A 16,808-nucleotide genomic window follows, 5' to 3' on the forward strand; every position below is an offset into this window, starting at 1 on the left:
AATAATACATAAATAATGCTGGAGTATTCAATATAACATTCTACAATTATTATAATCTGATGTAATTTTATACTGTTCAATATATTGCACTTTGTTTCAGCTTGCATATTCATATTACAGAACAGTTTTTCCATTTGCTCAACAACATGTTCACCAGTTTTAAACAATTTCACCAGTTTTTGCTTTTATAAATCCAGAATTGTTTGTCACTTTTGCTGTAGGGTTAAAGTCCACTGAATTTGAGGTTTTAATTTAAATACGTGCATATTTTAATTTTATAAATGTTGTTGGGTAGATCTAGATTGCTTTTGCAGAACACTGATGACCAAACAAAGACACATTCAGGTGACTGTTGTTCACATTCTTTATTACCAAAAATACACTGGCAAAAATTATAACATTACAGTTTCAAAAGAACAAATAAATAATTGTGAACGGAACACTAATATCAAAACAGGGCCCTTTGGACCTCTGTGCTTGAAAAGGAAAATCGCACTGAGAGGCCTTCAGACTGTAAAATTCAGAAGTGTTTTCTTTTTCTTTTTTTTTTCTCCTCTCTCCTTTGGCATGGAAGCATGTAAAACAATGTGCTTGTTTGGAGTTTCGAATGCCAACCGTTCCCTTACACACAGTAAAGACCCTTTTTGATGCACTTTGGCGAGTCAAAGGTCATTTTTGATTCAATTGCTTTCCTTTTGATTCTTCTTCTTTCTGTAGTGTTTATACAAGTTTTAAAAAATAGAATTCCTCTAAAAAAATGTCAGTTTTCTACAGTATATATATATACAGCAAGTCACATACAAAACCATTTTACAGTACCATGTGACCAAATACTTTTACACAATATTGTGGGCACATTATACACAATCTAAGATGCCAAAGCACTCGATATACTTGGCTTAAGATGTATGGTATAATTCTTGACTGAAGCTCCATTAAAGATGAGGCTGTTGAAATGGAAGGCACACATGTGGCTGAGAGGCTGTTCTCATGATGATTACCAAATCTCACAACAATTATCTCAAGAAGCCCTGCTAATTCAGATGCAGATTACTTGAAATGTATTGTGTATCTTTAGGAGAAAAAAAATACATTCCAGATGTATTGCAATTGTTCTAGAAAGAAATGTAAAAAACAACAGCTAAGATCCCAAATTAAGCTGATTGCTGGAATACAATGTGTACAGGGTGTGGGCCAATTCCTGCTCACAGACAGAGAAAAGAAAAGGAATAATCCCTAATAATGGTATGGTTCTTGATCAATTTGGACTACGTCAACAGAGAGATACAGCAAATGAAATACAGCTGGAAAAACAACATGAACTTTCTAGGAAGCCCAATCTCTATTTGATGGCATTACTTAGAAAGCAAGTTTGAATTATGTGCGTGAACAACAATACACATCCTCTGAAAGAAAAACTCAACAGATGTTTAAGAGACAAAACAACTGAATTAAAGTGAGGAAGCAATTTCAATACTGGTAAATGTGTCCTTTTCATTTTCATTATGATGCATATGGTAACATGATTTATATGCAGACCATGTTATTACTTCCGAGACACAGTTTGCAGTTTGAATTGTAAATGAGTACATTAAGTTCAGAATATAATCATGTATGTAAATTCCTATGATTTAATCCCTAAGAGTTAATTTTTCTGATACACTGGGCAGTGCGAAGCCTGCATGAATTATGGATGCCCTTTTAATCATGCTAATTTTGCATTTTAGACTGTTGACATACAAACATTAAGTGTATGCAAATCATTCCTTGGAAAATATGACGCATATAAAGTCAGACTGAAGGACCTTAAGATCAAAGCCAAGGTCAAAAGTCTAGGGGACAAAAGGTAGTAAATTTGAGGTAGTGATAAAGCAAAATCTCAACTACTAGGGTTGCACAGTACACCGGTGCTATGGTAGTATCACAACGCCCGAGCCTCAAAATACTGGCGGCATTCCAGTATTTTCCAAACGTTAGTCCTGTGATGCACTGGAGCGGCAGCCGTGGCTCATATTCAGCTTTGAATTGGCATGTTTATTCATGTGCTTAAAGGGATACTCCACCCAAAAACGAATCATATACTCACCCTCAAGTTGGTGAAAACCTGTATGAGTTTCTTCTGCTGAACACAAAGGAAGATATTTTGAAGAACGATTGAAACCAAACAGTTGTGGGGCACCATTGACTTCCATAGTATTTTTTTTTCCCCAAATGGTGCCCCACAACTGTTTGGTTTCAATCGTTCTTCAAAATATCTTCCTTTGTGTTCAGCAGAAGAAAGTAGTAAAGGAGTATCCCTTTAAGGTGCAGATCACACATGACTCAAGACGAAGCGCAATAGAATGAAACAACAGGAATTAAAAGATGAGTTACTTGTAACATGACACCGTTTTATAAAGCAAAAACACATTTAACGTCCTTCTGAAATGGTGGAATAAAATAATGTCAAATTCGCACGAGTATCTCTCGTAATGAGTTTGGTAGACTTCAGGCAAAACTGGCCCTGATACATTTTTTTTTTTTCACTTTTTTTCCCCTAGTATGTGACTTGGATATGTTTTTTTTTTTTTTTTTTCATATAACTTTTACAATTCTATGCTCATGGGAGTCACTCAAATATTTTACAAACTGGTAGAGCTTTGGTGACTGAATGAATATTGAAGACGGCAGCGAAGTTAATCAGTGGAGGGACGGTTATCGGTTATCCTCTAAAGAATTACGCTGACAGCACTATACAATCAAAACTTGAGGAAAAAACTTTTCTCCTCATCCTCGTCACATCTCCTTATAAATGAACACGTAAATGCTGCGGGTGCGTCTCAGTCAGCTCCCTGGTTCAGTAGTCAGGGCACCGTTCAGGGAGTCGGCTATTAGCAAAATCCTACCAGTGCACTGAAACAGTCAATCCCTAAACGTTCCACAATGCACCGTGAAAACCAGGGAGCATCAATGCTCATTGTGTTCCCTTAACAAAAGTTCTGAAGCACAAAACATAAAATCACACAAACCAACCTACTACACGGACACACAATAGATGTTTTTTTTAGTAAACTACAGACAATTATCTAATAATATTTCAGCATAAACACATCGCTAGACAGGTAACGAACAATCTAGCTAATATTTATAATTTATTTATGGCTGAAATGTTGCACATGTAATAGGAAAGTTGTCATTGTCATGTTGCTGGAAATCGAATCAGTGTTCCGATATGTAGGGAGTCAGGTTCCTTACCAGTGCCCAAATTCATGTGCGCGATATTCATGACCTAGGAACGGGGGAGCTGATTGAGACGCACACGCTGACTTCATGAACCTCAGTGTTAACACCATGCCGTTTCTGTTATTGTTATTTTGTGCATGCGGGTCAGTTCAGGACCGTAACCAGTTCACACTCGAATCTGCCACAGTGTGAACATAGTGTTTTCGGGTTTGTTTGAAATGCTCATATTAATTACTGATGATATAACTTTCAAAATTTAAGCTTTGGCTTTATATAATCTCTCTTGAGTTTCCATTTGTGTGACTGTGAACTAAACAATACAACAGAACAGCCCCTGCAATAACAATCCACTCAATAATAGAGTACTACTTGGTATCGTGTTACTATAGCTGGTTTTGTGACAACCCAATAACCTAGTAAGTTTTTTCTGGATCTCATTTTAAACCCATGACCAAGTTATGAATTGTAGTTTTTTTTTTTTGTTCGTTTGTTTGCAGAGGAACAAAGACATTCTATAACTACAATAACCTAATCATTAAAAAATGTAAAGGATTTAAGAGCGAGACACATCTTCAAGTTTCGTCATTTTAACTTTGCTATAGCATGATAATTATTTAAATGCGTGTATTTCAATAATAACAATAATAATAATTACACATTGATCTATCAGTAGCTTTTTCTGCTGCACGTTTCCAATAGCTAATTATGGGGCCAATTTTATACTTGTGCTGTTTCAATGAAAACATTAAAATTCATTATATAATGCTTATATACAAATTTAAGATACATTCCCAATGATGACTTATTTCGCTCATTTCTGAGCGCAAGACCAATAGCACCAAAAAAGAGACCATAACTAGAAACAAATTTTCTAATTTGTATGAACATAACGGAGGGGAACATGCACATAAAATAAATTAGTTTGATAAATATCAATGCAAATGACACCGAGACAGCAAGAAAGAAACCAGTGTCTCTAAACTCTAAAGGTAAAGGTAAACGCACATAAGAAATATAGATATAAATAATATTACAGTGAACAAGAGAAGCTGCCTCATTTTCATAACGTGTGGACTCTACGATGTGTCTTCTGAACAGATGAGGTATACAATGACTTTGAAATTCGTCATTTGCATAATTCACAACAAAAGTTACTCTTTCCGCTGCTGAACTAGTAAAATTACATTTCATTTGTTACCTTTTTGACTGCACTTCGCTGAAATCACTGAAATCACATTATTAACAGTAACGGAAACTAACTGTGACATCAATACAAAGGTAAATCGATAGGGAAAAAATTGAAAGTTTTGAAAGTGTGCATGTTGCTTGTCCAAGCAGAAATGATACAAGAGCGGTGTGTATGAATATGTGTGTGGGTCACTGGCTGCTGCTGGTCTCTGTGGGCTGATTTCCCTGCTGCTCCTTGCTCAGTATGATGCTGATCAGATCTCCCTCATGCTGCTTCATGTGCTCCATCAGCTGCTCTTTACTGGTGGACTCAAAGCCACAGATACAGCAGCAAAAGAGCAGGACACAGTATTCCATACCTGCCCGCGTCTGCCCCGAACCGCTCCGCCACGCCACAGCCCCGCCGGCCTGCTCCCTTGTGGACGAGGGCTTCACGGGGTTGCCTTCTTGTCCACCTGAAGCAGAAGTCACCTCAGGTGACTGTTTGTCTTTTCTGGTCAAGACAATATACGGACGCTCCATTCCCGTCTCATGTGTTGACTTCAGAGGCGTCGTAGGAGATCTTAATCACAGGAGAAAACAAAGAAAATAAAACTACTTTAGTAAGCCCATTGAGTTTCAATCATTTGATTAATTCTGCCACTCTGTGTATGAGAATTTTAAGACAGAGAGGTTTTAAAACAGAGCTCTCTGACTTAAACTTTAGACGAAATAACAGCTTCAACAGAATTCAGTTCTGTGAATTATTTCAAACTGCCCATTTCAAGAAAGTGATTCAAAACTAAGATTTAAAGATTAAATTTTTTTATGCCAGTGCTAGAAAAAAAGATTTAGAGGTTGCACTGTTGCAACTACAAAGTTGCCCAAAGGGTTAGTTCACCCAAAAATGTAAATTCTGTCATTAATTACTCACTTTCATTTCATTCCAAAGTAGACTTTCGTTCATCTTTGTAACACAAATGAAGGTCTTGTTGATAAAATCTGAGAGCTTTCGGCCCCTCCATAGACAGCTACACAACTGAAACTTTGACGCTTCAAAAAAGCTAATAAAGAGACTGTAAAATTAATCCATATAAAGAGTGGTTTAGTCAATAGTTTTCTGAAGAGACTCGATCGCTTTATAAGAGATAGAATTTAAGCTTTTATTGACATTTAAATATTGATCAGCAAACATAAACAGCTCAACAGAACCTGCTTGACGCACAAGAACAGATCTCATTGGTTCTCGCACCAAATTCATCACCTTTTTTCATTTGTGTTCCGAAAATGAATGAAAGTCTTTGGTTTTGGAAAATAATTAATGATAATGAACTAACTATTTAAATTATGAGCTGTCAATTCACATGGACCATTTCTCAGCTCGGCACAATATACAGAGCAGCACAATGGACCAATCTCGATCACGCGACCATTATTATACAGCGAAAACAGGAGAAACATTGTGCCGTGAATGATTCAACAAGACTGCTTTTCGATCCACCTTTTCGATTAACTGTAGTAACACGGACTGTAACCACTGTATTTTGAGAGAAATATTGTAATGCATAATGAATGTTATTTTATTAATATAGTCATATAATGTCAGAGATAATTTTTAAAAAAGTATTTTACCGACAGTGTATAAATTAACCTGGTTAAATATAAATGTTCTTGTGTTTATTTACAACAACAAAAAAAGTAGGAAAACATACATCCCCTTAAAATTTCAGTGCAAAATATCAAAATATCAAATATTGTCAAAATCTTGGAAAATATTGAGAAAGTGTTTTTTTTTAAGCTACATCAAGCCTTAGGGGGCAGGTTAAAAAAATACAATAAAATCCCACACATATATATATATATATATATATATATATATATATATATATATATATTAACCTATATAACCTAGAGTAAAACCAAAACAAAACAAAAAAAGCAATCACATAAATCAATCTACATTATAAAGGTCCTTCCTACCGACTACTCTGAGAAATGGCTTCATTAATGGCCTTGTTGACTTGCTCATAGTTGTAATTCTGATCTCCAGCATGTTTCCACATGTGTGATTTGAGAGATGGTGGGTGGCTGCACACGTAACCACACAGCGAGCACCTGTAACGCAGAATAACGATTATCATTATCATTATAAGTTCTGTGCACCAGCTCCTCCAAAGTGTTTGATTCTCACCTGTACTGCTCCAGCAGCTGCATGGCTTGGTGTTCCTGTGGATGTCTTTTCATGTGGCTCTTCAGGCTATTCATATTAGTTGTGGCGAAATCACAGCTGCAGCACCTAGAGGGGTCATGCGGCACAGGATAAACAGTTAGAGCATCACAAGACAGCGGTTTCAATAAAGACCTTCTGGAGCGCCTGTCAAGTGGGGTCAGCCGTTGTCTGTTTGCACAGTAATTTTCTTTTTTTCTAATCGGCTGTGTGTTTGAACATTTGAAGGCCTGCGTTTGAAGACCATTGAAAGTGTGTTTATAGAGACTGCTTGCGGCAAATACAATACATTGCAGGCCTTGAATGGATCCTGTGGCTTGTTAAAAGGACCCTTTCTCTCAGAAGTTCTTTTTGAAATGATCATGGGTGAACAGAACTGAAGCAAGACATGTCAGAACACACATAGAGACCATAAAAGGGACCTTGAGGTGTTTATGTGAGCTTGCATGTGATCGGGTTTGTGTATGTGCGCTTGCATTGAAGCTAAAAAGATCTTGAACATTTTCAGCATAAGGCCTTTAACACAATGAGTGAAGACAACAAAGACTTATCTTGAGCACCACTGCACCCTTGTGGTGATAACAGGTAATGCCTTCATTTCCAGCCAAATTTATTTAAACTACAAAACATCTCATTCTTTCTGATTTGTTCTCTTCGTGTAATGTATAATTTACAACAAAATACAATAAAAAAAAAAACATTTCTAAACATGTATCCTTATATTCCAAAATAAAAAAAATAAAAAAAACACAAACCTGTATGGTTTATCAGAGTTGTGGATTCGCCGATGGTTACGCACCCCAACATACGTGGAGCTGGTGTAGTCACACACATCGCATTTGAAAATGCTCTGCTCGCCAACTGAATCAGCACAATAAAGAGAAATACACAACAAAATTTATGTCTCTAAGTTTCAAGTTAAATAACCACCAGAACCATGATGATGGAAAAGGGGTAAATGATAATCACATTATTTGTAAAGTAATGTATATTGGCATGAAATGAAAATTCAACCTATTTTGTACGCATGTTATATGTTACAAATATTACAATGTAGGTTTAATAAAAAATTAAAAAAAACATATATATATATATACATTTTCCGGAATTCTCCAATCATTTAGACCATTTTAGACCCGCCCATCCACAATTGACTGCAAGTTTGCAATTATTTTTGAGTGCAACATCCACGTCTCAAAATCCATTCAATAACCAATTGATAGAAGAAAGGCCCCTACCCTATTATTTAAAAATGTTATATGCAAAGTAAAAAAAAAATGTTATTGTGCTTTTGTGCAGTTTTTTTTTTTCCTGGTTGTGTGGTGCTGAAGGTATATTTCATGCTCACACTCATCTGCCATCTTGGCTGTCTCTTCAACGATTACTGTGCTTTCAGCAACGTGGGTCAGTGTGTTGCTGATGTCGTCTATCCCATGCCCATCTCGCTCGTGGTTCCTCAGCTGACTCTGAATGAGGCATTAATAAAACCATCATCAGTGCTTCATAAGGAGGATGTTTATTAATAATGCATCAGTGGAAGGGAGAGCAGTGCACTCCAATGTTAGAAACTCATTACGCCAATCTACAAAAATAAAATGATTATTTGCTCCCCATTCAGAACAATTGACACCTGCTTAAATATGCATTGCCTACCAGGAAATGCAAAGATAATTCAATACAAGCTGAAAACAAGAAATCTATTTAAAGATATCAATTCAAAATAGAAACAAATAAACAGTAAATGGGTATTTATATTTGATCTACTGCTATAATCAAGGACTTTTGTAAAATAATTCCACTTCGAAAGCATAGTTATTCAAGCATTCAGTCCTGTATCATTAAAAACACATTTAGTTAAAGAATGTTTAATGTCCCATCATGTTGTTCCAAACCTGTATGACTTCTTTCTTCTGTGCAACATCCTCAAAAAATTCAAATGGGAAATCTGGAAAGATTTGAAACAATCTTCAAATCCTCTTTTGTGTTGCACAGAACAAAGAATGACACAGACAAACAGATTACAGAATCATTTGAATCAAATATACTAATAATGACAAAATGCCAATACTGTTCTTCGCTTCAACAGGTATATATATGAAGAGTTCAGATGCAAAAGCCTCTAAATGCCATTTGAAATTTTCTTCTAGAATGATCATTTTTATCAAGCTTGTATATTTAAGTTCAATAATTTCACTTAAATAACAATTAATAGGTCATCTTCATTGCCATTTAAGTGGAATTACTGAACTTAAATATACAAGCTTGATAAAAATAATCATTCTAGAAGAAAATTTCAAATGGCACTTAGAGGCTTTTGCATCTGAACTCTTCATATATATATATATATATAATTTCCACTAGACAGGTTTGTTTTGTTTCTCTCCTCACCTTGTAGAAGAACCTCTCTGTGCACTGCTTGCAGCTGTACATGCGGGGCTTGAAATGGTGGATCATGTGACGCTCCAGGTCCTTGCTGTCACAGGCTATATGCTCACAAATGGGGCACTGGTAGGGCTCTCTCTGTCTATGCACACGTAGGTGCTGCTTGATGTAGCCCTTGTTTCCGCTGCTGTACAGGCACAGTCTACAGCGGTAGGGCCTCTCACTCCCAGCTATATATTCCACCAGACCGTCTGTAGAGGAAACTTCGGCGGGCACAGCAACACCCCCAGCAACTCCACCAGAATGTTGGCTTTGGGCGTTGTCCTGCAACTCCTTCAGAATGTCCTCATCTGAAGTGTTTTGGTCAGAACGCTCTTGCAGCCGCTCGATGACTGTCAAAAGGGACATACTGATGCCGGCTTTGGAGGGTCCCTCGACCAGCACATCTCGAGAATCTTTTGAACTCTGGAGGCCAAGGTTATGTAGAGCAGCTGGCTCTCCAATGGCACAGGTGAGCTCTCCTGAGGACACCTTAGGGTTGGCAGTGTCTGCAATCTCTATAATTTTCTGGCCTGTGTCAGGGCTTTGCGTACACAGGTCATGAATACCTTTTGCAGTGGTTTTGCTAAGCTCCGGGGCCCTCATGGGCATGGCCACCAGTACCTCGGCTGCTAAAGAATGCAGCCGAAGAGACTCAGAGTAAGTCCTTCTCCGAACCGGTGGCACGTTTTCATCTGAGGGAGATCCTGAAGACACGGTCTCCCCCTCCTGTTGTCGATCTTCTTCGTTCCAGGCGATCACAACCTCCTCCTTTTGTTTGTAGTACATGGGGTGGTGTTGGCTCTCTAACTCTGGCTCCTCAGAGGCCAGAAGGGTTTTGTCTCCTCCTACTTCTGGGCTGAGGAGCAGAGGTTTGCTCGACACCGGTTCCTCAGCACAGGGGAGGCGTTCCACAATGACGTTGACGTGGCCGGCACTGTTGCCGCTGCAGCTGATAATCTTCTGCGCAGAGGACAGGAGGCTGTCAGAGCTTGCCTGTGGACTCTCAGTGCTAGCCTGTCGACTCTCAGTCTCCAACTCCAGCTCCATTTGTGCCTCTGGTGTCACCTGAACCTCCATCAAGGGCTCCTCGGGGTCTTTTATAGAAAAAATGTGGCTAATCACTGGCATTTTGCTCTCCACTGTTTTCAAAGCTGCCGTCTCCCCATGACACTTCACTTCTGGTGAGGCACACAGCTCTAGCTGGAGGCTAGAGGAGCCGTGCATCGTTTGAGGTTTTCCTCCAACTGCTGCAAGGACTACAATGGTCTCCTCTTTACCTGCTGGAACTGCAGGAGGACAGGAACTTTGTAAAGCATCAGGACAGTCTGTCTCGTCTTCAAATATCGGGTATGAGCAGTCAACCAGGCCAGCGTGTTTCCATGCATGGGTCTTCAAATTGCGCTGCTGTCTGCATTCATAGTTGCAGATGAGACAACGGTACCTACCCTGCTCAAAGCTGTACCACTTCTTCGGCGTAGACGTCTTCTCTGATTCTAAGTTGCTTGCCTTCAAAACCGTCATCCCTTGGTGAACCCTCCTAGCCGATGCTTGCTCGTCTAGGATGCGTCTAGCATGGTCGCCCTCCTCCAGGTGGAGTCTTACGTGTGCCACCAGCTCCTCTTGATGATTTGAAGTGAACTGGCATTCTGAGCACATGAGGATGAGCTCACTGTGCTGCTCGTCATGCTGCAGCAGGTGCTCTTTCAACAGCTCCAATGAAGGCGAGATAAATCGGCACATACTGCACTGGTAACACGTAACTGTCCGAGTGCCTTGACTTGAAGGCTCCTGTGCGAACACATGCCCAGGCGTGCTGCTGGGGACTGGGCACTGTTCCCTTTGCTCTCTGGGTCTCTTACAAGGTGTGGCCCCTTCAGTGCAGTCCCTGCTGTCTGGAACAGGCATAGATGCACAGGTCATCAAGGGTCTCTTTTTCCCAGAGACGGTGCATCTTCTGGGCCTCTTCTCCACAATCTTGCTGAGCTTCTCAATGACCTGAATAAGAGAGTCAGCAGCTTGCTTTTGCTGCTGCCGTTGCTGGTCCTCGCCACCATGAAGACATCTGTCGGGAATGAAGACTGTATCCTGCTGGCCTCTAGGGTGAGGCACTAAGACAGCAACACCACTGCTGTCCTCCATTCCTAAAACATGTAAAAAAAAAAAAAAAAAAAAAAAGTGAATTACCTGGCACAACTAGCAGCAACTTCCAGCTTTCTTAAAGTTCAGAAATGCTGAGTTAGAGAATGGTTTTATGCAGTACTTGACAGTAACTGTACTTATTTAATGTTTTAGAAACTTTTACTTCATTGCATTACAAAGCATAATATCATAGTTTTTACTCCACAACATTTTTCCCAAATAACATGTCGTTCCTTGTTATTTTGCCGTGTCCAATTCGCTAACAAGCTGATTCTTTTCAATTAGCCTGTTAAATCAGTTCGCAAATCACACTGAACGATTATTTATGACAAAAACTCAATGATTCAAATAATCCAGTCAGAGCAAATTCATTTAAAGTGCCTGCAAAGTATATATATATATATATATATATATATATATATATATATATAAATACTATGTTATTCCCTTAACTAAGATGAGTTTATACATGCCTCTCTCATCTCAGTGAGTGCACTCAATCGCTCTGGCGTGCGAGACACTTAGATAGCACTTAACTTAGCCCAGTTCATTCATTACGATCCAAGCAGAGAAGCAACCAAACACCTCCACATTTTCCCTTTTTAAATACAGTTACACCAGTAGTGTAATTTGACCAAGTATTGTGACAAAATAAAATGTTGCGCTTTTCTAAGCGTATAAAGTGGATAACTACGATTATAATGTATGGCAGAATACCATAGCAAGTGCTTAGGAGCACTTCGACTCGGCACAGTAATATCAACACTCCGGAGAGGGAGAGGGGGAGAGGATTTTTCTTGAGTGATGATATTACTGCACCGAAGTCACAGAGAAAATTTGGAGGTGTTTGGTCGCTTCTCTGCTTGGATCCTAAAGAATGAGCTGTGCTAGTTAAGTGCTATCAAAGTGTCTCGAGCGCCAGAGCGATTGAGTGCACGCACTGAGACGAGAGAGAAATGTATCAACTCGTCTTAGTTAAGGAATAACAGTTTAATATGAAAAAATGGTGGAATATCCCTTTGAGTATGTCTTCTGAGTTTGTCATACCACAGAAAAAATGTATTATTAGCCACCCAGCTAAATTTGAATGATAAAAAAGCCGCCAAGTAAATAGAATACGCTATCAAAATCTTGAAAAAATGAGCAGTTTTGTCTGCTCTCAAACGTTGGGGGTATCTTCGCTAGCTGCGCTGAAACCATGTATGAAATGCTTGAATGTGGACTCACATTTGTTTATTAGTCTCTAAAAAGGGCGGGCTTATAATATAACTTCAATGTCGTAACAGTTTCAAATGATATAAAACCAGTATGTTTGCAAAACATTAACACATTATGCCTTATGCGGCATCTTTTTTTTATATAGACATTAACACATTTAGTTTTTCTTTATATTTATATGCTATATGGCATATTGTATTTGTTTGCTTTGCACACTTTAATTATCAGCAATTATCCGTAAACGTCCTTATTGACTAGTGCTGGCTACTTGAAAATTCATAATTTATAATGATGTAAGACTGAGCCTATTTAAGTATGTCTACATTATAACCAGTATGGAGGAGTATAGAACTACAAAATTAATAAACATTCATTATTAAGTTTTTTTTTTTTACTTTGACTTAATAAAAAAATAAAATAAAATAAAAAAGCATTGTTAAATAATAATGTACTTTACTTTTCATACTTTTTAATCCAATAATTTTATAAAAAACATTTAGTTACACTTTATTTAGCCATGTCCAAATCACAAACAAGCTGATTCTTTTCCATTAACCTGTTAAATCAGTTTGTAAATCGCACGCACTGAAGGATTAATTTGTGACAACAACTTACTGATTCAAATTATCCAGTCAAGCTGTTTCTGAAGTAAAATTTAAAGGGACAAAATGTACTTTATTTAATATATTTTATTATTTAAAATCAATATTTATATTCATAAATAAGTCCTCAATGGTGTACAATTAAATTAAATTTAATTAAATTACAATTAAACATTTTGCAAGGATTAAACAAAAAAAATCTGCTAATGCTGCAAACTATATAGGGAGCCGCACATAACGTTAAAGGCCTATTTATTTTTTTCTGTAATTGAGGAAGAGATGATCGCGTTTACTCACGCGCTGCGCTGCAACTTGGAAGGAGGAGCTACAGCGATCTGTCACACCACATCAAAAAGCGCCAAAACGGCTTGATTGAATTTCATGATCAAATAGGCCTAGTCAGAATTTGAAAGATTACACTTTGCATATTATTATTGGTGTTAATGGTGGTTAGGCTACAAAACTGAATTTGTTGTGTAGTGTGTAAACATAAGACAGGAGGTCCAAGGAGTCGGGATGGGCGGGGCCGGGGTAGCAGGGGGTGGGGCGTGTTCGGTGCCCCATGAGAGTATTGCGATTCGAATCGTTTCGGTTCAGTTCGAATTTCGTTACACTCCTATTTTATAGACGGATGAACATTTGTAGATAATGTTGATATATAACAATGCACATACTTCAGAAAATATAACGAATAAAGAAGGCATAACTACTTATTACAAGAGTTCATGTTTTTCACAGTCAGTAATTCATACTGTACCACTCGTTTGTTCGTTGTGTCAAGTTGCTGTTTGTTCGAAATAACAAACCTGTTTACCCGAAAAAAACACTCAACGAAGTGCTATTAGAAGACATCCTGTCATAGATTTTTGTTTCATAATGGCTACCATAGATGCAACACGCAGTTGAAAAAGTGAGGCGCTGGAGAGCACAATTCGTTTGAATGCAAAGTACATTTTCACTGCTAGATGGGACAAATTCCTACATAAAGGTATTATTTATTTTAATGGAGTAATATTTTATTACGGTATATGTACTTTTACCTCCAGTATTTGATTTGTGTACTTTTTCCACCACTGGTTTTAAGATGATTAGCTTTCTGAGTGTACAGTGGAAATGGCCCTCCTTACAAGAATAGTCATTACTCCACTTCACATATCTATAAATATCACCTACTAGTTACTGCATAGTAAATCAGCCATTTCTTTTTTTTCCATGTCAGATTAATATGATTTAGACTACATGATTTCTTCACCAAAGAGTCTCCCTGTCAATCTCAGCAGTCAATATTTCTGAATAATGAAAGTTGCCCAGGGATACACATTTTAGGCCCCGTCCACACTACTGCGTTTTCGTTTAAAAACGGAGACCTTTTGCTACGTTTGCACCTCCCGTCCACACTAAAACGGGAAAAATGAAGACCTAAAACGGAGAAGTTTAGAAACGCTGCAGCTGCGTTTTGAATCTCCGGAGGGCGTTTTAGTGTGGACGAGACAAAACGGAGAACTTCAGAAACGATGACGCAGAGGCTGACGCTTGGCTCTATGATTGGCTGTTATCCGTCATGACGTGTCCTTCCCTGATTCGTCATTCACTGTTTACACCGGCACGCGCATGCCCAGTGTTGGTGAATGGTCACGTGATCCGCGGTTTCAGTCGTTTTAATGTGGACGGAGATCGTTTCTAATACGCAGATAAAACGCTGGTGTGGACGGAGATCGTATTCGTTTTAATTCTCCGTTTTTAAACGAAAACGCAGTAGTGTGGACGGGGCCTTAGACTAAGTAACTGCTCATCTGTGAAACCCATTTCCTTTATAGCTAATACTTTTGTTCAGTTTCACTGCAGAGGGGTGGTGTTAGCTAATATAATATGTGATATATTTCTGTTATAATTTCAAATTAAAACTTTATTTTGACAGGTTTTTGTAAAGTTTCTCTGTGTGTGGTGGAGATAGTTTGGACGAAAGCGTGTAGTAGACGAAAAGTGTGTTGCTCATTCACACAGAGACACAGAGAACATGCAGACATCAGATTCAATAGCAGTCTTTTTGAGCTTTAATATTCAGTCACCAACCCATATTGTAATTTGATTCAATGTACAGCAACTTTTGATTTATCCAAACAACAGTTCTGTGACATTCCACCTTATACCGTAACGTTCCGTGATTCAGTCCACATTTTAGAAATCATAGGGCTATGGTATTTGCCACATTAAAAAGTTAGTTTTATAAAATATTAACCATCAGTAAAAGGGCTATACAGTTAATAGAGGTCCCCTCTCAATAGACTCATAGCGTTCTGTAGCCATTAATATGAAGCAATTGTTTACAGCTATGCACCAATATGACATTATTTAAATAATCATATTGTTTCCAATTAAGACAGAACGTACAGCATTGGGGATATTTTTATAATAACTGAGTGACTTTTTCACTTTCCTCAACTTCTAAGACAATTACTCATAGCATAGCACTTCTGCATTTTTACAAACAGTTAAAGGGAAGTTATGGACAATTACACGGAATCAAAACAAAGACACGTGGAGTATGAACATGTAGACACATGTAATTATTCTAACGTTACAGTAATTGAAAACAAAGAAAACCCTGGTGTGCTTTTTCCTCTTCCAAATGAACCGTTTTTTTTCTCTCTTTCCTGTACAATAAAAATCGACGGGGTCCAAAACAACATTGGACCCAAATTACTTTATCGGACATATTTTTCACATTTTCATCTGTGTGTTAAACTTTAGAAAACAAGTGATACAGGAACAACACGAGGTAAGGTACGTTAAGATCAATTGAATTAGGCCTATATGTTGTAAAAGTGAAATATTCAGATTTTACCATATTATGGGTTTGTTACAAAGTAACATCAAGTAACAATCAAAGGCCAAACCCGACAAGAAGAAAAAACGGAATGGTGAGAGGGTAAAAATAAACACATGCGGTGTGTCTCTGTGCGACAGTATAAGATTTGACGCGTTGACGGATGTTTAGAGACAGACCAAGTGACTGATTCTCAACACGTGTAAATCACTCTCAGTCAGTCTGTCGTGGTGAGATAGTTGAGCTTAAGTTTAGCAGAAAGTGTGTGTGTATTTGAGAACATGGTGTCCATGATAACCGTGGAGACGCAACGTGAGAAAGGGGCAGGACGTTTCTGACAACAGCAGCACACACATGCACATTTTACACTTCAACATGAGCTGTAAAAAACAACTGTGCCGTTTAATAAACAGCTCAGAGTCATGCGACTGTCACAACCATCTAAACGCTACTTACTGATGCAGCAGTTGTGTCTGATCTTTGGCCTCGGTGCCCGTGATGCGCTGTTTTTATTCCAGGGGTGTAAAAGTGCTTCACTCTGGACTCAAAATGGCGAGAATGGAGCACCGATCACGTGACTCACACTGGGTCATGTGACCGTGGAAAGTGACATCAGCCAGAAACACCTGCCACCGCGTGAAGACCACATTGAGAGAGGAGGAGTGCTATTCTTTTTGTAATCATTTACTTTTTTTCTTTATGTTCTGTATTTTTGTGCTGAAGTACTAATTTAAGAATTTTGAGCATTGATCTCTATTTATTCTACCGGAACGACACGAGATTTTTGATCTATTTCTTTTATAATTAAATTATCTGCAGCTTTTGTAGCCTAGATTTTTAAGTGAAAAGTAAATACCCTTAAAGTTAGATGCTTCCCTAATTGGAGATGATGTTGATGCTTGTGCTTTTATTTTAATTAAAGATTTTATTTAAGATGAATTAGATGTACATATTAAATATCCTCAGCATAATTATTTAATGT

The 16,808-nt window shown here is 38.1% G+C and overlaps 1 protein-coding gene across 1 annotated transcript; it reads right to left on the minus strand.

Moving 5' to 3' along the window:
• Positions 1–350: 350 nt before the first annotated feature.
• On the minus strand, positions 351–16,437 carry znf507 (zinc finger protein 507). The gene is made up of 7 exons (XM_039657891.2): positions 16,283–16,437; positions 9,005–11,181; positions 7,965–8,082; positions 7,372–7,477; positions 6,581–6,685; positions 6,370–6,504; positions 351–4,972 (listed from the first exon to the last, which is right to left on the minus strand). Exons 2-7 carry the CDS (start codon positions 11,177–11,179, stop codon positions 4,600–4,602), a joined length of 3,012 nt encoding a protein of 1,003 aa, XP_039513825.2. The 5' UTR covers positions 11,180–11,181; positions 16,283–16,437; the 3' UTR covers positions 351–4,599.
• Between the last annotated feature and the right edge of the window lie 371 nt (positions 16,438–16,808).

The sequence above is a fragment of the Pimephales promelas genome, chromosome 1, assembly GCF_988280905.1.
Source record: "Pimephales promelas chromosome 1, fPimPro1.hap1.1, whole genome shotgun sequence".
Taxonomy (NCBI): domain Eukaryota; kingdom Metazoa; phylum Chordata; class Actinopteri; order Cypriniformes; family Leuciscidae; genus Pimephales; species Pimephales promelas.

What these genes read in the sequence shown, in the direction of transcription:
- znf507 (XM_039657891.2), bottom strand. Translation starts at nt 11,179, where the DNA reads ATGGAGGACAGCAGTGGTGTTGCTGTCTTAGTGCCTCACCCTAGAGGC. An exon ending in CAGAGAGGTTCTTCTACAAG is followed by an intron (nt 8,083 to 9,004) that starts GTGAGGAGAGAA and finishes TGCCTCATTCAG; the next exon opens with AGTCAGCTGAGGAACCACGA. An exon ending in AGCCAAGATGGCAGATGAGT is followed by an intron (nt 7,478 to 7,964) that starts GTGAGCATGAAA and finishes GTGCTGATTCAG; the next exon opens with TTGGCGAGCAGAGCATTTTC.